Genomic DNA, 26,290 nt, shown 5'->3' with positions numbered 1-26,290 from the left:
AAAGTTTTTGATTTTGATTTTGGATCCGGATCCGTTGGGCTTTTAGAAACCCTAATCGGTCCCAACTCACAAAATAGTCCCAAACTCGACCATATCGTATGGCCCCCACAATATATTTGTTAATTATTCTAGATATACTTTTTCTGTTTAATTATAGGCATTTGGAAGCTACGGACGATTTTCAAAGACATTACCAGTTAGACATTGTTATTTTGTAACACATTCAGGGTCGAAAGTAGCATCGTAAAATATTCCATTTAACCGAATTAAAAACAAGAATAATATCAAATAATTTAATACAAATGTCCATGAATATAGTGGAAAGTAAATGGAGGTTCACCACAGATTTGACAAAAACATATCAAACAAAATTACAATATACAAATTATTCCGATTTAAAATTCAGGCATTTATAGTTGATTAATCCCAGGGTGTCAATCTTCATAAGCCCAATCCTTACAATCAAGATATTGGATCTATTTTTCTCATGATCAACTAGATGTGTACTTACATATATGTATCTCTGTTCATCTATGCTTTGTCAATCTTCGCTATCCTTTTATATTTATATTTCTAAACATTCTGAAAAGAAACAATCATAGCAATCAGGCAGGTTGAAGTCAGAAGTGACGCAGAGTTCAAAGTAATACAGTTACTTTGGACCCCAACCACCCTTTGTCCGATTTATATCAAATTATTGAAAAAAGACAATTGTTATGTTAAATCTGAACACTACTATCGAAAATAACATGTAAGACGCTAGAAAATGAAACTTTAGATAAGATTACCAGTAACTTGTATCTTTGGGTATTTTTTCACAAAAACCGTACTTACCCGAGATGTCAAAATTCACAAAATATAATCAACACAACACGACTGGTGATTTATTGGCAGTGTGGGCTTATGAAAATTGATTCGACCATCATAGTCGCTCCGACTGTTAAGTGTACATTTACATACATATGTGAAGAGATAGAGACGTTGTTTCTTTCGACCCTCTCCCTTACATGAAATATGAATCAAAGAATTCAATCAACTTAACGTGTTTAAATTTAGTAGGCTGAAAAATAGATCCGTTTGATTACATAATACCTAATTACAGAATTCAATTTTAAAAGGTAATTGATAATCACTGAAAAACATATCCTTTCCTATAATACTTCATTATGTAACACAATGTCACAAAATGGTCAATTTCTTAAAATTTACCTTCTCGTGTGACGAATAAAAATCAGCCGACCTTCAATTAGAGAAGAAACAACCGAAAATTATGGTACGTAGCCCTGAAATCTTTTTTGTGGAAAACGACTTCACTAAAAAAGATTGTATGAAACGGCTATGATCGGTATATTACTATAAAACTTGGGAATATCTTGAAGTTAAATATATAGATGTATGTACATATTGAATTAACAGCGTGTAACGATTTGAGATAACCTGTCACGGTGCATTGTTAATGTAAAGGGTACAGTTTAAGATCAATTAGTTCCAGCTAAATATGGATGTCGGTGAACTTTGTTGACATGGGACAGCTCACTCACAAGTCATTCCAGAGTTTTCTCTCGTCGAGGAAGGACAAAAACTTGGCTGATCATACAGAGACGTTCGAAGATTTTTAAAATGACAATTAAAAATATACTCCAAAACCCAGGATTGAGTGGTGTAAAAAACGCTTTCGATAGGTAATGGTGTTTTATTATTTTATTTCCCACTGAAAACGTTTTAGTGTAATTTAATTTCTTGAATAGATTTCATCATAACGCTCCAATGGATCATGGTTACTACGGAGGTCCAAACAATTATAATGGAGGCCTCAATGGTTATAATTATCACCCGCCTCCGAGCTATCAGGCTCCCCCAGCAGGACCGATTATCAAACAGTAAGTCGTTTCAAGCACAAATAAAACTTTTTTTAAATAATGTACATAACTGTTCTTAAATTACAGTTACAAACAATCTTCCAGTGGCGGAGGAAATAAAGGTGCCGGAAGTGCTGCAATGTCGGCTTTAACGTTACTGTCGTTCTTGTTCTTTCTGAACATTTTGCAACAGTGTCTCAAAGATCATATGATGACATTAAATCCCCAAGTGACAATCATGAGTGCCGGCAGGGAAGATCCCCAGTTGAAGAACATCAACGTGAGGACGAGCACGCACATTGAAAACTCTGGCGAACATACCTTGGGTGACGGCATAGGTCGTGCGTATCCATCGGAACTCAATGAAGATGCCAAAGATGTCAGAGGACACGAAGTTCGAATCGACGCGTTAAATATAGAACAAGCTACGGGTGAAATAAAATAGAAGAAATGAAACTGACTCGTACAGTCTTGAATTTTTCTTGTAAACTTGGGGTACATATGTGTGAATTTGAATCCAAAAATAAAAATCATAGTGTTGGTTACATCCGTAAAACAAAACTAAATATGTTTGTGTATCAAAGCGAATTGAACGTATGTATATTTTTAATGAGACATAAAATATAATGTTACACGCACTTTTTGTTTTCTTTAATTTAAGAATCAAACAATTCGTTTTTAAATCTGTGAAATTTTATTATGACACAATGTAAACATGAAACTACATATGTATGAATAACATTAGCTTATTGAGGAAGATACAGCGAAATATTACTTAATCCTGCAATACACATTATATTATAATATATAAACTTACGAACGACTAACGAAACTTTACACCCAAACCTTAGCAAACGTAGTTTAGTTTTCAAACGTACATTCTTTAGTCTAATTATTATAATTAGATTCGGATTTTGTATAGCTTACTCACCATTGCATCAACTCAAAATAGCGTATGAATACAATTGTACATGACTCTTAAAACATACAATGTAATACTAAAATAGTCGTTAGTTAAAAAAAATCAATCTCACATCTAGTTAAAACTATCATTGCAAGATGAAAATAAAAAAAATATGAGTAATTTTTTCCACGACGACACAAAAAATTTTTACGAAACGTTCCATATATGTAATACTTATGTTCGAAACATTTATCAGGTAGCGTTACGATTATTGCTAGATTCAAGCACTTTACTTATAACCAAACCTAAAATGAAAAGAATTTCGCAAAAATTCATACGGCTTTCCCATAAAACGACCGTTTATCTATTTATTTATTGAATAACATATCGAAGTGTACTATAATATAATGGAAGATGTCAAAGTATACTGTATGATCCGTTATGTTGAAGTAAAAAATATGAAGGAAGATGAAACACGATCACATGAGCTCGAAAATTTGTACTTGTCAAAAACACTTACAGGCGCTTTTACCATACGAAAAGCAAGTAAAACTCTCAATTCTTAACATTTTAACGTTGTACAAATAATTATATTTCATTGAAATATAAAAAAGCTACTTATGTTACTCTAAGTGTCGAACAAACACATTTCATTCAACAATAGGAAGATTGTATCACTTACGCAATTATGTAACTTCAATACATGATAGATCTTCATATGTACATACATGCAATATTGCAAATATAAATCTGAGGATATTCACAAATTTCATTTAAAAACGTTGAAAAAAAACGTTGCATACAAAAATACTTTTTGTGTTTATATTACATATACATATGTATGTATACACATGTATTAAATGATCTTTAGATGCGAAATTTTCTATATTGATTAATAAGCACATGCACTTTTTTTTTGATAAAATGTGTTATTAAAATCGACTAAAATGTTTTCCTATACTAAAGAGTGTACTAATTCTAGCAACAAATTTGTTCAATCTATATCGGAAGGATTGGTGAAAAATTACATATTACATATTTTATATAAAATACACTCTAAAAAATTTGTGTTTCTTCAATATTTCATATGTTAATTCATAGAATGAAAGAAAAAAAAAATGGCCCAACATACTGAAAAATATCTTTATATACATACTGTTCTGATTTAAAATCTATTATGTATATATGTATATGATAAGCGTATGTATTATGTATATGTAAATTACAGTTTTCAACATACCGAAAAAGAATAAAGACACAAAAGAGACAAACACAAAACATAATCTTTATGTACAAATGAGCGCAAACTTTCAGTTCACTTGTTACAAATGTGTTTAATATTTAGGTATACGTTCTATGTATTTAGTTTGGGTTAAAGCGCTGGAACCCTGCGTAGGATCGGTCATCCTCTGCCAATCGGTTTGACCGACGACGAAACCTATGGCTCGCATTTTGTCTTGCTGGCGCCGCTCTTCGATGTCAGCCCACCTCACCTGAGACAAGAGAGAGAGAGCAAAAGCGTAAACTTATTATTCTATTATTCAATGTGGACAATAAATGCGATACGAAGCAACTCACAGTCTTCTTTCCGGGTTGGGCATTCTTCCCGAGACCCCATTCGTCTAACTGGAGGAAGTCTTCCATGGTGCCTGTTGTGTGTCGCAGTGGTTTGCTAGTGCCGTCGAGTCTCGCTACAACAAAAATAATCTTCATTTAATGAGTGTTTTCAACACACATCGTAACGATACTTGAAAGCTGAAAATATAATTTTTCACACACGCACACACATAATATAAATTTGCAATCATCATTCATTAGTAATTGTGTCTCAATATCTCAATAACATTCTCGAAATTTTTACAAAAACAGGTTTTTTTAAATAAAATAAAATTTAATTATCTGGTACCACTCGTACATAGAGTGGAGTACATAGAGTGGAATACAATTAAAATAGACGACTTAATTTTTTTCATTGTTTCAAAAACCTTGTTTAAGATAAGTGTTAGATAAAATGACATTGAATAATTTATTCATCACTATCGAAGACCTACCTAATTTGTCAGTGTCATCCATATGGTCCCACTTTGAAGAAAACGGAGCCAGCACCTGTGTGACATCTCGCATATTTAGCTTTCAAGATAGACGCTAAAGATTTAGTGGATTATATAAGGGTTACGATAAATATTGTTAGATATAAACTGCAAACTCAGGGAAGCTATAAAAAAGGATTATTAAAAACATTTCTGGCAACGACTGCTACCCCTCTGCAAAGAGTTTGATCCTGTGATGTTGAGAATATACATATGTAAACAAATTTTCATAAAATTATGCCATACTATCCTCAAAGCGTACAAATAAAACTTGAATAGATTGAAATGAAGAAGAAAATAAAAAAAAGAGAAATCAAAACTTGATAATTAAATATGTATGTATATGCAACTTGATAAAAGAAAGAATATGTAGTTAAATGTGACCGCTTAAATACATGTGTATGTATCAATATAAAAATATAAACCGAATATATATATATATATATATGTAAACAAACAGTAGCAAATGTCATGAATCGTGATGAAAAGAAATGATTCACCTCTGCTTTGGAAATTTTTGAAAATAACTTACCTCTTCTTCGTCATTTGGGGTGGGTTCGGGCGGCTGATCGTCTATATCGCCATCTGAAACATCTTCCATTTGTACGTGGTCAATACCGGCGACTTGCAAAAGCGTGGTAGTGTCCAACGTCGTGAATCGGGAAGGAATTGGACTCCAATTGCTATTCAGCATCTCGATATCTTCCAATTTTCTATCGTGAATATTTCGTTTGTGACAGGTGTGAACATCTACGTCCATTTCACAAATATACACCTGCAAACGTGCAAACGCAAAGTTGTAAACATTTTAAATGCGATTACATCGATTTCCGCACACAGCTCTGTTTTAACGGTACCTTAAACCCGTACTGTTTAGCTATGTTATCCATTTCGGCGTAATGATCGTATTGATCGTTTATACTGTCCACAATGACAAATGGGAAAAAGCCATCGGCAATAGTTCGTTTGAACGCTTTAGCGAGCGACGATATATAAACTGCTTCCATGGACTCGTCGTACTCGTACTTCATCTCGCGTTTTTTAGACTAAAAAATAATCACAATTAAATGGTGTCTTGGTTTGGAAAAAAAATACATTAATGACGATTAAAAAATTTCAGTCCATACTCTACGACCGGTGTCGGGATCTTCTATACTGACTTCCGTTTCCGACATAAAGTAATCGTCCATCGACAGAATGCGAGGTGCCGAACCGCCATTTTCAATCTCTCTGTCTTTTATTAGTTTAGCTAAATACGATTTACCACTTCCGGGTAAGCCTGTAATTTTCATCGTCGACAAATTCTCAATTGTTGTACAAATTAATAAAATGCAAAAAAAAATCACTCAAAATTAAATTACCCCTCAGAATAATGACAATTTTTTCCGGCCTCACTTCTCTTCCGGGCGATTCGAGGATGTCGTCAATCATAACTACATTTTGGAGATCCATCATGTTGGACATTTTATCATCTTTTTTATCTGAAAAATCGTCTCTGGGACTTTGTGATTTGGCGTCTCCCGGTTTTTTGAGCGTTCGTTCTTTAGAATTACTTTGCCTATTGTATTTATCTCTTCGGTCTCTGTACCGATTACGATCCTCGTTGTAACGGTTTCGACTCCGTTCATCTCTCTTATCGTAGTCTCTATTTCGGCCACAGTTTCTGTCAGCCCTTCGAGATCTATCACCATCGCGGTATCTCTCTTCAAGATTCTTCGTTTTATAATAACTGTTATCGTTTAAATTGTCGTTATCATTCAACCCTCTATTTTGAAAATCATTGTTTTTACTATCGTTCTTCTTATGATTGTCGTATTCCGACCAAGAAGAATTGGATTTGGTGTCATCTTTCGCGATACCCTTATTACTAGACATGTGTCCATAATCGAATGTCTGCACAGGCTCCAAAAAATCTATGCCTAAAAAATATAAATCAGAAATGTGAATTGGAATCACATGCAACGTGTTTTATCGCACATCCATATACGTATATAATTAAAAGCACTCACTCGGTCCTAAAGATTCGTGTTGATAGTCTACTATGGTCGCCGGCTCCAAAATTGGATAGTCCATCCAAAGCGGTCTGGCCGCTGGCCCGATATCGTTCGGAGGCCTATCATTATCGACGTTAAACGAACCGTGATCTGCCTCTTCGTAATATTCATCCTGGTTTCCGTATTGCTGATCCGTTCGATACGCGTCATGTCGATACATACTGGGTTCATTGTAATCCATTTCAGAAGAGTCATTGGCTCGTAAACGAGACTGCGCACTGCTGAATTTATCGGCTTCGGGCTGAGCCGAAGTTTGGTTGTTGTTTTGTAAAAACGGCGGTGGAAACGGAAGCGGGTCGAGAAGACTCGGTATTTGACTAGTATTACTGTAAGACGTCTGCGGATAAGATTGTGCGGGAGAATCACCGTAGCTGTACTGTTGCGTCGTGTTATTCGAATACTTGGTTTGTGAATTACTAGAATTTGCATTTGAAATGTCGTCGATCCACCTGGATCCGGGTCTTTTACTACTGTGTGCATTGTTTCCATCGTTTTTGTGTTGACTCACGATGGAGAGCATGTTGAGTAGCTTTTGGTCACCGAGGATATTGTTGATGCCTTTCGATATCGCTTTCAAATCTGGTCTTTTGGAAGACGCGGGTTTGTCGTCGGTGATGTCGACGATTTCAGTCACGTTATTTCGCCGAGAATACTCTTCGGGAACTAAATCTAATCCGGGAATACTTTTGCCGATCCCCTGTTTGCCGAAGACGTTGGTGTTATCGGACACGTAATTGTCGACGTTGTCTCCTCTCATGGCGTTCGAATCGTAACTATGAAAATTTTTGTCGACGGAGCCCACGGAGCTCTGTTTCGATACGAAATTTTGATTCGATTGATAGTACGGTATCGCCGTCGAATTTCTCATATGGTCGGGGATGAGCGGAGGCTTCTGAGACATCATGGTCGCCATCCTCTTTGCTCTCATCTGTTCTTTTCTCTCCATGAGTTGAGCGCGACACGCTTGAAATTTTTTCTCGTATTCTTGATAGGCGACTTTGTCCGGATGATTGATATTTTGCTGTTTCCACGCTTCGAATTCCTCTTCCCATTTTTTAAACTGTATATCGAACTGTTTCTCCTCTTCGGAGATATTCACGACGTTGTTTTGATATGCGTACGTCGCGGCCGCCTGGGTCTGATTATACCACGAGTTATCGTTCGAATAGCCGGCTTTCGCGTATTGATGATAATCGTTCTGTCTAGTGTCGATTTTGACCGTGCCGTCTTCGTTCCACTGCACGCCCTCGGCGTATTTATATTCGTCGGGCGTAGCGTTCTTTCCTTTCTTGGCTCCGTACTGAGGTTTCGCCGTCGACGTCCCTTGATACGAATAATAGGCTCGGTTGGAACCGTTCGCAGAATTGAAGCCGTGCGCCGTCTGATTCTTCGACGGGTCTGGGCCGTCTGGCTGTTTTGGTATTTGAGGAGGCGGACCGTCCGGAGGCGGCGGAGGTCGAGCTTCCGAAGGATTCGCCGGGGGCAACGGCGGTTGAGTTCCGACTGCATAGTTGTTCAATGTGGTCAATTGCTCCGAGTACTGAAAACGATAAAACGTCTACATGAAAATATATATTGGACTGAATTTCTCTGTCGATCGTGAAAATCGTCATTTTTATTTACTTTATGTATGTTACACGAGATATTGACTTATTCGATCAAGATTATTTGAATACTGTTAGTTCTGCCGAAGTGAGATTTAGTATCAGTTATTGAAATGTTAATTGACGTGATTACTTTCAAATTTTTAAATCAAGTCGAAGTAGTACTTTCCCTAAAAATTGTCCTCCTAAGATGCTTAACAGATAACAGAATTAAAACTTGTTTATGGGTATGATAAATTATATAAGCTAATATTTTTACTTCAACTGAAAGTAGAGAATGGAGATCTTTTGAGATTTTCCCTGAAACTTTTCATATTTAAAAAGTTTTTGCTTAATACCGAGTTATATATACAGCCGCAAGACGGCGAATTGTGAAAACTGGTCGTGAGACTAATGTGCACTCTGTGAGTCTTGGAAGATAATAAAAAATGGCAAAAATAAGTTCATTTTTTTGTGAATGCTTTCTTATACCCATCTTATTTACGTACAAAAGTTTTTATGTACAAGTATTTTTATATTTGATCGGGTGAGGAGATTCATTTAGTACAGACTATGCGAAAAGAGTGTTTGGAAATCGAAATGGGTATTTTTGATTTTTGTATACATATATGTATATTTACTGAATATTTCAAGTAAGTTTTAGTGTTTCAAATTTTAAAATGAGAAATTATCATTGTTTTTTTTTTAATTTCTAGTAAAACACCTTCTTGTTATATTATATATTTTTTAGATCAGAAAGAATAGAGATTCGTCTACCCAAAAATTTTCGAATGTTGCAATGCAATATATCGCCAAAAACGAAGGAGTTAGCCTAACTGTACGCAGGGTGTATAATGTTCACAATTCGCTGACCCGTGACTGTAAAATTGAATTTTCCTACTATTTTTATTTTATTAATTGAAAAATCAACAGACAGGATGTACATAGATATGTATAAAAAAAACAAATAGTAAATAAATAATATATGTAACATCCGAGTCCAATAATAGATTTTTACAAAAATGAAAAAGATAAATATAAGGAAAACAAATTAAAAAGTAAAGAATAAAGGCATGACAAAATATGTAGAACATTGCATAATTAAACTATAGTATTAAAATATTTGGAAAAGGTTATAAAATAGAATATAAGAAGAAATTGAAATTTACAAATATAAAACAAATGAAAAAGGTAAATACAAAATAAACAAATGAAAAGGAAAAGAATGAAAGCTATAATATGATTAAATAGCACATTACATAACTAAATTAAAGTATAAAAATATTGGAAATATTGGAAAAATAAAATAGGAGAAGAAATGAATCAATCGGTCAAGATTCTCTTGATGTTAGACCTGAATTGATGTAGGGAAATACCAAACAGATCAACCTCATTCAGCTCTCTGTTAAACATACGATAAACGCGCTGCAGATAAAAATATTTTTGGGAATTAGTATCGAAAGGATCAAGTGAAAAGAGTGTAACGCGTCTAGAGTACCGAACTGGGATTCTGAAATTAACCTTATTCAGTAAATCAGATCAATCAAGGAAACCATTTATGAGCTTAAAGAAGAATATAGCATCAGTATGTCGTCGCCTGACAGAAGGATTTTTAAAATGTCAGAAACAGTAGAATGGGTATAGGTAGGAAAAAGGTAGCGTAAGGATTTAATAAATTTAAGTTGAACTTTCTCAATACAATTAATATGGGATAAATAAAAAGGTGACCAGATAATTGAGGCAAATTCCTTACAAAGGAAAAATAAAGTAATTTTAGTACATAAGGATCATTAAAGGGTTTTGTTGAGCGGAGTAGGAATCCAATCTATGTTTTAGACCCTCGTATTCTAACCGAATACGTCGTTCGATAACAAAAATAAAACATTCAAAGTGCACATAGTGTGTACATGTATGTGTGTATAAAAATAAAGTTTAGCCGAGAGTAAAAGTTTTCATACTAAGTAATGTTTCGATAGGCGAACGTCCCGTATGTATTTTCGTGTGTCGTGTGTGTTTTCGATTGGCACAAACGTGACCTCGATACAATTGTGTACTAGAGTAGATAGTGGTGTGGTGTGGTGAGGTGAGGTGTGGTGAGGACCTTGTCGCCGTACTGCATCTGCCAGCGGGCGTACTGCTCCTGCCACTGCGCCCACTGCTGCCAGTTCTGCTGCTGCAGCGCCGCCCACTGCTCGGCCGAATAGCCGGCCATCGATCCCATCATCAGCGCGGGGTTCCAGACGGGCCACTGCATCGAGGCGGCGGTCGCCGATGCCGATGCCGATGCCGATGCCGATGACGATGACGAGGCAGCCGCAGCAGAAGTGGTCGCCGTCGCCGTCGCCGTTGCGGTCGCGCCGGGCGCTCCGCCCCCGTAAGCGGCCGCGTTTCCCGCCGCCGCCCCCAACGACTGGCCCAACCCGGAGGCGGCAGCGGAGGAACCGCCCGCCCCGACGCCGCTCATTCTCTGTCGCCTCGTCTTCCCGCTTTCCCGCCTACCCACCTACCCGTCTCCAGGGTCTTCGGGGCCGGACACGAGACGAGAAGAGACGAGACGAGCGCCAACGCCAACGCCAACGCCAACAACGACAGCGACAGCGACAGCGCCGGCCGCAATTCGACCGACACACCCCCTCACAACTCTTTACACGGCCATGCTCGACACACCGCGACATGCATCACTACACTGTCGACGATGGTAAACGGATTGGCGAATACGGAATACTCGAATGGCACTCGAGTTCTCGTTAATACAATATGTACTTTTCGGATGCCAGATGTTCCGTGATCGAGATTTTAATGACGTGTGCGAGATCGTTTCTTGCGAAATAATCACCTAGCCATCGACGATGAATTAAACTTAAATTTCAACGAACGCGTAAAGAGACCCATAAACAAGCAACATTTCCAACAAAATATATTTTCTGTAATATTACAGTAACGTAGTCATGTAGCCCGACGACATAGTCGCGTTGCCGGCAGCTATTATTCCGTACATTTTCCAATTTAAAGTTCCGATTTTAGGGGAAAGCTGCGATGGGTGTCAAGTATTTTGGGGCGCTACTCCATGTGCTTGTGTAGCGCCCCAAAAGGCCAAAAGCGAAACTTAAATTTATAGGGGATGGAACAAATGAGACGACTGACATGTTGGTGCACGTGCTTTTATTATGGAAATCGAAAGCGAAGTGAATAGCAACTCTGAAACACGGGCGAGTTGGTCCCAACTTGCAGGAAGATGACCGAACTCGACCATGTCATATAGCGAGCCTCCACAAATTGATTAAAATTTATCTCTGGTCTACAATGTCACAAAATAGACATTCAAATTTTGAAATTCTATCTACTGAAAATGTTGATTTTTTCAGCTTTAATTAAAGATTTTGCTGAAAGAAAGGCTCGGAAAGTTCACTTCTAAAAAACATTTTTTATATTTATTTTTAAATCCACCTGAGGTTGGGAAACCTTGTTAACCACTTTGCTGCCGGTCTCAAGTTCAAGTCTCTGGAAAAAGGAGAATGATAACCCATTAATATATAACATATTGGGACACACATTATGCGTAAAATATTGCTAGTTACTTGTCGAGTTGTTGTTGAAAAAAATGATTAAATATTTTGTTCTCTTACGGGCATCCTGATATTTTTAAACTGCATAATTTCATCACCTAGCAAAAAATTGTATATTACTTTTTTGGAAAAATTCTGTTTATTTAAAATATTTGGATACACCCTCGGCTATATCCGAACGAATTTATCTAAAGGAATGATTGGTTTAACTAGTCTAGCATCTAGTCGTATATTACGACACATTTTGTGTACTTTGTTGAATTATTTATAATCTACCGATTCTTCAAGAATTCACTTTATATGTACTTAAAAATTATTTTACAGTATACAAACAAGTGTTATCGCCTATTGTTGCGAAATCTAGCATTCTCTTCCATTATCCAATATGCACAATCATATAGATGGATCTCGACACTTTTAATATGACTTATGGTCACTTTATTAGCTCTTTACAACACATTGTTTATGTTTTTGTTTTAGGGCGTCTGCACACTTGCCGGATCGGCCGGTGCGGACCGGCCGCAGCGGTTAGCCTCAATACAAATGAGCGGTAGCCGCAAGTCCGTCAGTTTGGCGGCTATCGCTCATTTATATGAAAGCGGACGTACTAGCCGCAACGAACGGTCCGGCAAGTGTGCAGACGCCCTTATATTACCATGTGGTGCTCACTGTATTTGGAATCTAAATATTTGTATTTTGTTTCACTGTATTGCTTTCTTTTTATATTTTTATTCTGTGTGTGTGCTATTAAAATAAAATAAATTGTACCTAATAATGTATATTCGTGTAGCGACAGAAACTTTCAAAACAGCATACAATAGAAGAATTCCACTTCGAAGAGGACAGTCGCGTGGTGCTGTTACCTCAATGCACGCACCTGACCGCACATGTACTCACCTCAGTCTTATTCCATTCCAGTGAAAGTAGTAAGGATAGTGCGTGCGGGATAGAGGCGAGCGTCCTACGGCGGGACATGGCCGTGCACGGGAGTGTTAGGTTCGGTCGTGGCCGTTGTGGCGGTAGCGGCAGCGGCTCGTCCCGCGCTCCGTTGACAGATACTCGCATTGCCAAGCACACTCGCACACATTTGGGCATTCGTCTCGCCACATAACGTTCGCCACGGGAACATAAACGGCCGCAAACTGGCGGCCACCGCGGGTCCTCGCCCGCTGGCGCTGCACAGGAAGGGGGGGCGGCAGACGCGTCGCCAGGCGACGGCCGTCGCCCGGATCCGACCCCCCGCCGCCGCCGCCGCCCCCGCCGCCCCCCGCCCCAGCATTGCCGCGCGCAAGGGTCGCGCCGCCCCCAAGCAGTACCGACTGCCGGCCGCCCTGGCCCGCCTGCAGCCGCCCCCGTCCCAGCGCCCGCGCCCGCGCCCGCCCCCGCCGCCCTCCCTGTCGCTGTCGCTGTCGTCGTGCAGGCCGTGCTCGGTGAGTCTGCACCGGATGAACTTCGAGCGCTGGTTCCGAGAGCGCGCCTCCTCCCCGACCTCGTCTCTGGAGCGAGACGCCTCCGACAACCGACTCGTGAAGCAGGAGAACGGAATGGTGCTGCTGCCGAGGACTTTCTACAACAAACACCCGGCCAAGGCGGTGGCGCAGCGGCGGACGAGCGCGCGTCTCTTCGACACGCCGCCCAAGAAGAAATCCCCGCCCAAGAAGAAGCAGTCGCGAGACGTGGAGCCGCGAGACGCCGTCTACGAGTGCGAATACCGTCTGGTGTTTTGCGACCCCCACCGAGAGCCGGTCGAAGCGCCTCCCGCCAACACCGACTTCACGCTCAAGAACCTCTCCGAATTGATCGACACGGAGCGCCTCCCGTCGTCCATGTGGGAGGTCGAACGCATCCCGCCCTTGATAAACTTCCAGGGAAAGACGGACAGCAGCTACGACGCGATAGCCGCCGAGCTCGAAGAACTCATGGGCGAGTCCAAGAAGCCCGAAGAAGAAAAGATGGAGGTGGAGCCCGCGCCGCCCGAGCTCGAGGTCGTCGCCGATAAACCGGCCGCAGACGCGCCTCAGGATCCCCCCGCCGAGCCCGCCCCCAAATCCGAAACCGAAAAGGTGCAAGACGATTACCCGTCGATTATGGACATCCTGAACGAAATTCCCAAAGAACCGAGCGCCGAACCGGTCCAAATCAAGTCGAACGACGCCGATGGAGAGCCGGAGAAGGCTGCCGAGCCTCAAATCGAACAGCCCGACGACAGACCCGCCGAGACCGACGTCGCCGACGAGCCGACGGAAGAGGCTCGAACCGATTCTGCGGAAAAGTCCGACGACGTTGTAGAAAATAAATTAGAAATCGACGTCGCCCCGGTGACGGATTCGACGAGCGAGCAGATTCCGAACGAGAACGACGGCGAGACGGATGAGAGAGAGGCGGTCGAAGCCGAAGAGGACGCGCCCGAGGCCGAAAATCTCGATACTCCTATGGAAGTCGAGTCTTCGGTCGAAATCGATAGCGTCGCAGAAGAGACGCTGCCCGCCTTGGAGTCGGAAGTTACGATCGAAGTCGACGTTCCCACTAAGACGGAGTTGGAAAACAATAACGACGATTATTTGCTGAAGAGTGTCATTTTCAGGAGACTCACAGAAGATAAGCAGACATACGACCGACTCGTCACCTTCCAAGAAAATATGGAATATTTTATAGCTATCAATGATAGAAAAGTTGAACTTTTAGGTGCACCCGAGTTTATAACTAGCATAGACGATTTGCAAATATTATTACAAATTGTAGACGACGTAACCTTGAACAGCTTCAACGTGATCTGTATGAGTTGAAAGGAAAATTTTATTGTAAATAGATTTTGTTGAAATCTAATAGGTTAATATACCGCGTACGCGTCCACTTTATGTGCAGATGAAACAGAAACATTATTTACGTGAAACTTTGTCGTGAACACCGCAAATACAAAAATATTACATGAAACATTCTCCAAGATGGAAATTCAACGAGTAACTTTTATTTATTAAGAAAATTTTTACCTAATTTAACTTTCAGACTCTTTTATTTAATCAATTATGTATGTATATCGAAGTGAATTACAAGTTTTAAAATAAAATTAAGGTACACGTCTACATTTAAGATAAGAATGTATTTTATATAAAATTGTGAGAGTCAAACCAATCTACAGTTTCGATTAAAGAAATATAAATTACCTCACGTCTATTACAAACTATGGTCCATTTCATAAAATTCATAGAATTTTTTCAAACACGCATTTGTCCGACAACAAGTCGGCACACGGAATGTGAGGATAACTAGTTTGGGTCCCTTCTTTAGTGACGGACACGGACGCCACTTTGCAGGCTGATGCTATCGCATTTTTCAGAGGTGTGTCAGGGTACACGGCTAATAATGCAGCCAATGCGCCGAGAAATGCATCTCCTGCACCCTGGAAACAGAAAGCTGTCGTCGTGTAATTTGTCCCTCTCGATGAAATATAACAATACCCCGATTGTGCAACTCACGGTTGTATCGACGGCGGTGACTTTGTCGGACATCACGTGAAGCGGCTGTGGGTCATCTATTGACGCAAACGCGGCTCCGTTCTCTCCCAAGGTTATTATGACGATTTTGCAGCCGAGTCGCAGCAGATCTTCGATGGCTTTTGCGATGTCGCTGAATGATGCTACATTTTAAATTCTGTACAATTATGATACTTAATGGATGACAATTGTTCATGCCTCATACCTCATAGTCACCGCTGGGTTTCCAGTCAGTACGGAGGCTTCAGATTCGTTTACACAAAGTATGGTGGTCAGTGACAGCAGTTCTTTGTCCAGGTGTGATGCTGCAGGAGCGGCATTTAATATTCTTACCTACATAATATTCGAGCTGATATTATTCACGTCTACATGTTTTTTAATCGATGTATGCTTGAACAGATGACCATATAAAAATATTGTATGTATATAATTTGCATTAAAAAATCTTCAATTATATTTATAATAAATTGTAATCGCGCATTGATTCAAACATTTAATTTTTATTCAAATACGTTTTCTTTTTTTTTTCCTTAGATTTATTACTGATTGTATTGTAAAAATAAATGATTTTATATACGCTGTTACTGTTAACCTTTTTGCTGTCGATGTCAAATACGAAAACTGCTTAACCTTTCTATTAGTTAATATTAATTTCTGTATATAAAAATGCTTATATCAAAACATTGTATGTAAATATTGCACACGTATTATTTAATAATATTATAATAACACAATTTTTTTAATTGTTATTTTTGAAAATGGTTGGGAAATATAATAGTATTTTATAATGTTTTTATTATACATAACTCTGCATGCGAGAAAATTTATGATGTAAAAGTTTATAAATATCATATTGAAAATAATGTAACATATTACAGAAATGTAAATCGTTAACAGTTTTCGAGCGAGTGTGTTATATCGACCAGTCGGCAGCGAGAAGGTTGTGGCATTTAATTTTGTATTTAAGTTACTTTTGTAAAATAAACCTAAGCCCTGGAAAATTATACTGTTTAATAAAAATGGGTAACTTGGTTTCACTTGAGTACGTTTTATAAAAAACTATTTTCTTCTTTTCTATTACTTAATCTTTTGACCATCTGTATATAGTCCAGAAAATAAATTCTAGAAGTACAAATATTTTAGTATATATCTACATTTTATGTATAAAATTGGGGTAATTAAACTAATCTTATTATGATATATATCATTAATATGTAACTCACCCCTTTGCATAATTGGAATGCTTTTTTCGTAGCAACAATTGGAGTTTCCAGCTGGCATAATAACACAGAAGCGTTGCAAATCAAATCTTTTGCTATTTCAACATCATCAACCGACAACACATCGTTCGCTCCGGCCACTATCACTATTTGATTTTCTCCCGACTTGCTGACGTTTATCTGTGCTATGCCGGTTCCTCGATCTGACGTGATGTGAACATGAGTTGTATCGACGTTGAATTTTTTTAAATTTTCCACATAGTCATTTCCCCATTTGTCATCACCAATCTAAATATTATAGTTACATATTATATATATATAAATTTCATTTATTATGGAATGATTCTCTATTGTGTTAATTGATTTGAATGATTATTTTTAAATAAAGATTAGAATAAAATTTTGTTGCTTTTTTTGTGAAATTTCACATACGCATCTAATTCTTAATTAACCAGTGACCTTTCTCCTTTGAACAATCATAAGCGTGATTCTATGTAGTGGTATCGTAGATCTAATGATATTTGAATAGTGGAAACGTACCCTCGCCACCATAGCTGTGTTTCCACCGAGCTTTGCAGCTGCGATACATTGATTTGCACCTTTTCCACCGTAGCTGGTCGTAAATTTGTAGCCATGGAGCGTTTCGCCCGGTCCTGGTAATTTTGGAGCATATCTAAAAACAAACACTTGGATTAGATGATATATAAAATTTAATTACAAATAAATAAAGGCCACGAAACAAACAAAAGCTTAGCACATCTATATATGAATGTAGATTTGCAAAAATGATTCGAGCCACGTATGACATGAGTAGAATTCGGAATTCCCTAATAGCCGTAAGGTAACAAGATATTATTGCTACTGTTCTTGTTATTCTTCCAGAATTTTTCAAGTTGAAGTTTTACTGAACAGAGAATATATTATTATTATATATCAAAATATTATTCATGCTTTGAATTGTTTTTGCATAGCTACACACATGTGTATGTCCAAGTAATGCCCAGGCCATATAATACAAAACCAATCCTATAACCCTATATATACAGCAACTTTCATGAAACGCATTCACAAAAGGCGCACTTGACTCAAAAGAAAGACACAAGACATTTAAACGTATTTCATAGGCTAGAGACTTACGTAGTAAAATCAACACTACAGGATCCGAGAACAACAATTCTGGACAAATTGGCAGCCATAGTAATTAAAAAGATACAACGCACTTCTATAATCAAAAATTAAATCAACAATACAAATGATTTATTTGGTTTGAAGTTTAATTTGTAAAATTATATAAACTAACATTATTAATATTCAAAGTCAAACATTAATATAGATTTGATATTATAAATCTTATACATATATGGCTTCTATATCGTGAATAACTTTCAATTTTATGTTGATTGATATGTAGAGCTATACAATAACGATATGAATAATGAAAATTTAGTATAGAATAGAATACAATATTTCCCATTTGTATGTATAAAAGAAGTTAATCAAAATAGTCTTCCTTCCAGTTGTATAAAATCTTCTTGAAAATGAATAGAAGGTACAAAAAAAGTATAAAAACAATACTGAATCTGTTGTTAATTTAATAATAACATCCAATCGTTTGCTTTCATATATGTATTGAATATTTGAAAAATGTAATTCTTTTGTTTGTGTTGTAAAATAATAGATAATGTATGTAATATAATAATTTAGTTCCCCCCCCCCCCCCCCCCCCCCCCACCCCCACCCCTAGCCCTCGGTTATAATTAAAACCTTTTCGAATATTGGCACAGACGTCAGAGCAACCTACATAGATGGCAACGGTTTCATAGAAAAAAAATATCTGGCATTATATAAGGCGAAGCGCAACGTCACTGCGAGACGCGCCTGCGAACGTTGCCGAGAACGGCAGCCATTGGCGAAACATGTGACATTGCGTTCGCCGTTCGTGACGAAGAAACGGGGCGCGCAGTGAGCAAGACGAGCCGTACACGATCGAACATGACTCCGACGAAGCCATCGTGGCTCAAAAATTTATTTAAAATATTAAATACCATCGGACGAGGGAGAAGACGTACGCACCGGCCAGGTGCTCGGAACCTTTTTTCCGATTCGAGAGCCGTATCCTGACCGGTCTAATGTTCGACATTTACGCGCACATATACATCTTCAATTGTTGATCGCAGGTAAAGCGATCCGAATCTACGAGAATTGAAATTAGATTGTTCTGTTTGTAAACTGTCGCTTTAAATATCATTCAGAGGAAGAAGACTTCTTATTTTGTGATATTCTGCAATTGATAACATTTTTACTACTTAAAATCAGTCAACAAATATACAACTAAGCATTGTTGTTAATCATGGTTTGTATTTTGGTAAGAGAATAATCCAAGCTGTCTATAAAAAATAAAAAAAAATATCACACTGTACTTAGAAGTAGAAATTCAATATTACATTGTTTTTATATAAAACTTAAAATTTGTAGTCAAATTCAATTTTGAAAAAACCACTATGTAGTATTAGTTACGTGGATTTTTAAATTAAAATCAAATTTTATATTTCTATCGATTTATAATGAATGAGAGTACCATTGTAGTCACATATAGCTTCCCATGAATACTATTTTTCGACTTAAAAATCAAAATATCATAGATTTCTCTCCAAAAATAAATCTATATTGGGAAATTTCGTTGAAAAAGATAGTTGAAAAATAATTTTCAGAATGCCTTAGGATGGCTTTCCGTAAAATAATTTTCTCCTAAGTATCAGTTACATAAAATACTAATGGGACAACCCTGGATCCGAGAAAGGGCTAGGTTTACTAAAGAAGCAAAAGGTAGGTCTGCAAAAAAACCAACAAAACTTAAATGTCCACAAATTACCCCGCATACCAGCCCAATTTAACCTGCAGCCCACTAGCCGCATGCGGCCAGTGGATATTTGCCACAGGGACATAATTTCAGCATTATCCAGGGGGGAGGAAAAAATTTGGCCAGTTTGTGGTTGTTTTTTATAAATACAATAGTAAAAGCGAAAAGAATACTTCCTATTCAAGTTACAAAGTATGTAAAACTATATTCTTAATTTTAAAAACACATATATTTAACTGGAGGTATATATTAGAAAATCACAGGTTTTAGTTACTGCTGGCCTAACTTTTAGTAACGAATAATCAACTTGATTAATATTCATAGTATTTCATCAAATGACATGCATATTCCTGGCCTGGCATAATGTAGGGAGGATAGTAATAATCTGGCAGAATCTAGGCAAATGTCTCCCCCCCCTTTTAACCTTAAAAAATAGATGTTTAAATTATTATAAACTAAACAAGATGGAAATAAAATGACGGACCAGATGTCAAAAAGTTTACTGTATTTCTAAAAAAGAATTTAGCATGATTAAGTTTATTCAAAATTTTAAAAATGTTTGCAATTTTTCCTATTGCGTATTTTTCTTTTTTTGACATTTTTCCAGTGTGGAATTATTCGCTCACTCCAAAATTTATTCCTTTTGTTACTAGTTTTAGATATAAAATTATTAATCGTTATAAAAATTCTTCCAAAAGTTTTGAACATTACAAAATACTTTCTTCTAAAAAACTTTATTTATTTTTATTCCGGAACTGAAACAGTAATCGAAACTAAAACAGTAATCGAGGGTGCCTCCCCGAATCTGCCGGCTCGAGGCTGCCGCCTCGGGTGCTAGCTCTGAGGCTAACACCCGAGGCTGCCGCAAATCGAAATCGGAACGGGTGGTGGTTCCGAAAAGAATTGACACACGAATTAAAATAAAGTGATATGTTATATATATAAATATAATGTAAGGTAATCTATAGGCGCGCGCACGCACGTATCATATAATAATAATGTATATATACAGGGCCATAGATAGATAATCCGGGCCCCGGTGCAAATTTTAAAATCCGGGTTCCCCCCCTAGACCCATTTTAGAAAAAAAAAATTTTTTTTTAAATATGTAAAAAAAGTGATGTGGGTATTTCAATAAATATCGTTGCTAATAAATAAAAATATATTTAATATTAATTTATATACATAAATACAATACAGTGAAACAAATTAAATTAATTAAATACAACAATAAACTATAACAACACATATGTTAAAAATTAAATAATTAAAACATATGTATACACACGCTAAAAAATAGTTTCATTTTAAAAAATAATGCTGTCATACATGAAATAAAAATTAAACATTTAACATAAAAAAACCTGTAAAATATCAACTTATATTATCGATAAAAAATAGGTAATATTGTATTGAATTTGGGATGATTTTTTCTGCGAGAGTTTTTTAAAATGTCTCTATATACATATACATAGGTTGACACATGTTCATTATGGGTTAAAATAATCAACATAGAAAACAGTTGAATAATAAAAATGAATTCGTAAACGACAAATATTATTAATTTTAAAACTAACTTTGATTTGAAATATTCTAAATTCAGTCTACCGTTCGCAATTACACAGCAAAATTTTAAAGCGGGCTCTTCACTCGCCCGTGAACATCGCACCGCGACTCAATGAGTGTGGTGACATCTTTTTACTACTTTTTACTAACCCTTTAGCGCCAATGGCGTAGCTAGAAAATTTGGGGCCTGATGCAAAAATTTCTCCCCAATTCCTGGCCAATTTGTTTGCTCCTGATTTTATTTCTTCGTATGAATTTCGCAATTTACTAACATTCTCATATATACGATTCAACACGAAAGTGATTTCGTCTAGACTTTAAAGTAAGATCTCGTTTCTGCAATATTTTCGTACTCGAGCGGCTACACGCCTGATTTGTTATTGACACGCCTACTTAGCTTATACATATGTGTATAGCAGTGGCGTACGGTGAAATTTTTTCATATCGAGCATTTTTTCATTCTGCGCAATGGTAGCTACGCCACTGGACTTCGCGCAAAGTTCTCCGCTAAAAACGGGGATCTTCGCAAAGCGGTATGCGACAGCTCGGCGACGTGATTCCTTCGTCGTCGTGATGTGGTCCCTTCGTTGCGGGACAAAACACGGGGGACGCCGCGAGGCGCGAACCCGAACGCGCGAAACGCACACACTCACATTTCGACTCACACGCATGGTGTTCACTGCCGCGCACGGCGCGAGTGTAGAGCCCGCTTAACATGTTTGAATAACGTATTTTCGTAAAGTCGAAAGACAAACTGATACTTTAAAGATTAAAATAAATCATTTATTAGTATACTTTGGTTGAATTATTTTAGGAATAGCACGTGCATCACATTCGCAATTTTAAGTTAAAAGTTTCATAGAAAATTTGCAAATAGTTAAATGTGAAAGATTTTTTATCTTATTATGGATGTAAAAATGTATTAATCTCGTACTTTTAACTGTCCGCTTATTATCTGCTTGAATCGGCCAAGGGTTATTTTACTAATTTGTTTTGGATATTGTGACGAGGGAACTGACCATTTTGAACACCATATCTTTCTGGTGTTCAGAATGGTCAGACCATTCTGAGCACCAGAACAGATCTTTCCCTAAATTATATTATGCCATAAGTAGGTAAAATCCGTTACTCGAACACAGTTATCCCATTTTGCTTAGTGTCCAAAAAACCCTAAGAGTACAAAGGCCAAATAATGCTTTTATACTTTTGCTAAAAATGTATATATTATTTGCGGGGGCCCCGGGCCCCCTTCGAAAGCCGGGCCCGGGTTATTTGCAAACCCTTCCTTCCCCTCTCGTTGGCCCTGTATATATACATATATATATAAAAACGGTGTGTCGGTAAATATGTATATTTGTATGTATATAAATATGGCAGAACGTGAGGACAGTATGGGGATTTCGAAAAAACAAATTTTAGAATACCAGGAGCATATGCTATGCAAACAGGTGTAGCGCGATACTCCGCTATCGTAATGCAGGGTAGCGGGGTAGTGTGGTAGCAGTGATGCAAATGACGTACCACTTCGTAATTCGTAATTTTTAATTCGTGTATCAATTCCGTTCCGAAACCACTCATTTCGAAACCACCACCCGTTTCACCGAAACCACCCGTTTCGATTACGATTTGCGGTAGACAACGAGGCTGCCGTCTAGGGGCGGCAGGCTCGCAGTGATATCCTTGGAGCGGCCGTCTAGGGGCGGCAGGCCAGAGGCTGGCCGTCTAGGGGCTGCGGGGGCCAGGGGGTGGCAATAGAGGAGAATGAGAAAACAGAAAATGGGGGTTAAACGTGGAAAAATTCATCCACTAAAACATTTTTCCCGGAAGGCGCGAATTGGCGCCTTAATAATAAGTCTAATAATAATAAATAATAATAATTTAATAAGTCTAATAATAATAATTTAATAAATCTAATAATAATAAATAATAATAATATAATAAATCTAATAATAAGTGTAATAATAATAATTTAATGTCTATTCAAGGCGGTTGGTGGAGTAGTTCCATCCATCGAACATACAATGAAGAATGCAAATGAGAAGATGCAGCAGCAAGAAGACAATTAGGTGATAAAAATATACGAAGGCGTAGAGAAGCCGCTCTCATCCTGAGAATGGCTTCAAAGTGAGGCACATGCCCTTCCACAAACATTTGCGACGCGCTGCAGCTCCTAGGTAGCCCGAAAAGAGCACGGTAGCAGTTGTTGTATTATACCTTTATCTTTCTCATCGTCTCCCGCTTGTATCTGGTCCATAATTCACCAGTATAGAGGCTAGTACAAAAGGACATAAATAATTGTCTCTTAAACTCTACACTGGAGTGGAAAAACCGTCTAGCCAGCATATTTGCCCTTACACAAATAGCTCTTCTTTGTCTTTCGATGTCACGGTCATCATAGAGATTCTCCGTCAGCAGGTGTCCCAGATACTTGACTTCCCTAACGGTTTCAAGATTACGCCCATCTAAAATAATGTTGGGGACGAAATGAGGACCTCGACCGTATCGGAAAATCAATACTATGGATTTACTCGTATTATACGATCGACCTGGAGTAACAAATATCTAAGTCTGACCAGCAGCACTACAGATATACCCAGAAAAATTATTTTAAATCGAGTTCAGCTCATGGGATCGAACCCGGCTCCTCTCGGTGTTAGGCAGAAGCTTAACGACCGAGCTATGCTGCTGGCTAATATGTACCCCATTGTGCCCTAGTGGTGATCCCGTTGTACCCCGGCCCTGGGGCACAACGGGTAAAACGTACTTTCTGCCATCCTTGTTTTTTTTTTTATAATCATGCTTTTACTTAATATTATAGATGAATAAATAAAGAAGAGATATGAATATTAAATTTGTTACATTTTTTATTACTACCCCCCATTTTTTCCATTTTCCCTTAGGGTGTCCGTTATGCCCCGGGTTCCCTTATATGATTGTTGATAGGGCTTCCAAGCTGCTTAAACCGAAACCGAAAAACCGGCTTTTTTCAAAAAACCGAAAGCCGGCTTTTTGGCTCAAATCAACGGCTTTTTAAGGTTTTCTTAAATTAATGTTTTTTTCCTCAAATTTCTACGAAAGATCAAAAATGTGTATATTTAAACTCTCATTGGTAATAGGCGTATATTTCAACAACAAAAAAAAGGTACAGCACTTAGCGGTTTATGTGAGATTTAGTAATGGACGAAGACCAGGTCATAAATCAATAAAATATTATTGAATGTACATAGTTTCAATAAACTACACAATTTCAGGTATAAAAGTTTATAAAACATTACCTTGTACTTGACAACAAAAAGTCGGCGAAAAAAAAGGAATTTCCGGAATATAATTTTTCTTCAGAGGAATTGGAAGCAAATTAAATTTCGAGGCCACATACTTACTTTTTATTATGGTTTTAAAATGTTTGTGATATGCCGTTTCTAATGAATTCGTTTACGAAATTTGAAACAGTTTGACAAGCTTTTGAATTTTTAAGCTAAAACAGATGCGTAAAAATATCTTTGAAAGATGGAAGTTTTCTGATGGTCCGTACGCACCAAACCAACGACGATTTTGGGCCAACTTTTAAAACCAGTAGCGTACAAAATATTGAAATAAAAATTAAATAAAAATTGAAATAAAATATCAAAATAAAGCTAACGAGCGAGATTGAGCTAAAATTAGATCATCGTTGATGTTTTGAATTACAACAATGTTTTGAATTACGACGATACGCATTACAACCAGAGAAATAAAATAATTACGAGTGAAAAAATCCTTGTTATTGTTTCTTATAAATCGTCACGACACACTACTGTGTTTCCCCCTTCGGAAATATTTAACCAACGACGATTTTGGGCCAACTTTTAAAACCAGTAGCGTACAAAATATCGAAATAAAAAAATTGAAATTAAATATCAAAATTAAGCTAACGAGCGAGATTGAGCTAAAATTAGATAATCGTTGATGTTTTGAATTACAACAATGTTTTGAATTACGACGATACGCATTACAACCAGAGAAATATTACACCCTTTTTTTTCAATATACTTATACATATATGTATTATAGTTTAATATTAATTAAAATACGATTTTATAAAAATTTGTCATGCCTACTATTGTATGTATAAAAGTTTCAATCCAATATATGTATCGGCTTATGAGATATAAAAAAAAGTGTAGACCCTCATACATATGAGAGAGGGTAATGATAATTCATCTGCAGAATTACTATTAATTCAGAGTGTATCAATAATCAATAATGTAAAATAAAATGGATTATTTATAAGATATATAAATACATACATATAATGTTAAGTAATCTATAAAGCGCGACGACGTATTAAGGTTAGAGTTTCCAATCCGAATATTCGATATTCGAATATATTCGGCCTATTTTGAGCTTTTCTTTATTCGAATATTTGAGCAATTATTCGAATAATATTCGTGAAATTTTTTAATGAAATCTTAATAAAATATTTTACAAATTTAGAATTTTTTTAACATAATACAATTTTATTTTTAACTCGAAATGTGTAACGCAACAGTGTATTGTGTGAAAGACGTATTAAGGTCTGTTCATACTTAACAGCACTGCACGGCTTCAGCACTGCACGACACCATTTCAAATATGTCATTTTATTACATTTCTATTCATATCTACCTACACGTCGCGGTCACGTCATGTTAACAGCAATTTGGCCGAATGCAAGGCAAAATCGTCTTACTTATACATTAGAGGCGCAATATTGCTTACGTCGTATTGTCGAGTACTTGCAATATGAATGCATACACGTGCATTCGTAGCTACGCGTCAGAATACAAGTCAGTAAAAATATTTCGACGTTTATCGAACGAAAAATTATGTATAATCGCGCTGTTGTTGAAAGAAGAAGCTCAAGAAGGCAATCAAAAAGCACGGAGGCGTTTTGATGTGCATCCCATGTTAAAAAATAGAAAAACCGAAGGAGAGTTTTGGACACTGTATAAGGAGCTTGTGTATGATGGACAAAATTTTTTTAAATATTTCCGTAAAAAATTAAAAATTTTTTTAATATTTTTTAAATATTTGCGCCAAAACCATGTCGAAAGATTGAACAGCTGTCAACTATCA

At 37.3% G+C, this 26,290-nt stretch overlaps 4 protein-coding genes across 8 annotated transcripts; 2 read left to right on the top strand and 2 right to left on the bottom strand.

The window, feature by feature from the left end:
* Positions 1-1,349: 1,349 nt before the first annotated feature.
* On the top strand, positions 1,350-2,496 carry LOC143915052 (uncharacterized). The gene is made up of 3 exons (XM_077435464.1): positions 1,350-1,682; positions 1,749-1,880; positions 1,947-2,496. The coding sequence occupies exons 1-3, from the start codon at positions 1,621-1,623 to the stop codon at positions 2,302-2,304; spliced, it is 552 nt and encodes a 183-aa protein (XP_077291590.1). The 5' UTR covers positions 1,350-1,620; the 3' UTR covers positions 2,305-2,496.
* On the bottom strand, positions 2,433-11,133 carry LOC143915051 (uncharacterized). 2 transcript variants are annotated; one of them, XM_077435462.1, is made up of 9 exons: positions 10,592-11,131; positions 6,863-8,447; positions 6,215-6,772; positions 5,981-6,132; positions 5,711-5,899; positions 5,386-5,628; positions 4,815-4,869; positions 4,342-4,454; positions 2,433-4,256 (listed from the first exon to the last, which is right to left on the bottom strand). In XM_077435462.1, the coding sequence occupies exons 1-9, from the start codon at positions 10,952-10,954 to the stop codon at positions 4,098-4,100; spliced, it is 3,417 nt and encodes a 1,138-aa protein (XP_077291588.1). In that variant the 5' UTR covers positions 10,955-11,131; the 3' UTR covers positions 2,433-4,097. The 2 variants fall into 2 exon arrangements, with proteins under 2 accessions (XP_077291588.1, XP_077291589.1); XM_077435463.1 differs by lacking the exon at positions 4,815-4,869 and having other exon boundaries at positions 2,539-4,256; positions 10,592-11,133.
* Positions 11,134-13,501: 2,368 nt separating this feature from the next.
* On the top strand, positions 13,502-15,197 carry LOC143915955 (uncharacterized). Its single transcript, XM_077436776.1, has one exon. It carries the CDS (start codon positions 13,502-13,504, stop codon positions 14,840-14,842), a length of 1,341 nt encoding a protein of 446 aa, XP_077292902.1. The 3' UTR covers positions 14,843-15,197.
* LOC143916058 (ribokinase) lies at positions 14,987-19,103 on the bottom strand. 4 transcript variants are annotated; one of them, XM_077436942.1, is made up of 7 exons: positions 18,816-19,103; positions 17,908-17,992; positions 17,311-17,443; positions 16,774-17,058; positions 15,756-15,883; positions 15,533-15,683; positions 14,987-15,456 (listed from the first exon to the last, which is right to left on the bottom strand). In XM_077436942.1, the coding sequence occupies exons 2-7, from the start codon at positions 17,964-17,966 to the stop codon at positions 15,259-15,261; spliced, it is 954 nt and encodes a 317-aa protein (XP_077293068.1). In that variant the 5' UTR covers positions 17,967-17,992; positions 18,816-19,103; the 3' UTR covers positions 14,987-15,258. The 4 variants fall into 4 exon arrangements, with proteins under 4 accessions (XP_077293068.1, XP_077293069.1, XP_077293070.1 ...); XM_077436943.1 differs by having other exon boundaries at positions 14,999-15,456; positions 18,572-18,816; XM_077436944.1 differs by lacking the exon at positions 18,816-19,103 and adding an exon at positions 18,535-18,789 and having other exon boundaries at positions 14,999-15,456.
* Positions 19,104-26,290: the final 7,187 nt, after the last annotated feature.

Source organism: Arctopsyche grandis, chromosome 8 (assembly GCF_051622035.1).
Source record: "Arctopsyche grandis isolate Sample6627 chromosome 8, ASM5162203v2, whole genome shotgun sequence".
In the NCBI taxonomy this organism is placed as follows: Eukaryota; Metazoa; Arthropoda; class Insecta; order Trichoptera; family Hydropsychidae; genus Arctopsyche; species Arctopsyche grandis.
Note: the sequence above shows the minus strand (reverse complement) of the source record. Positions and strands in the feature narration are given on the sequence as shown.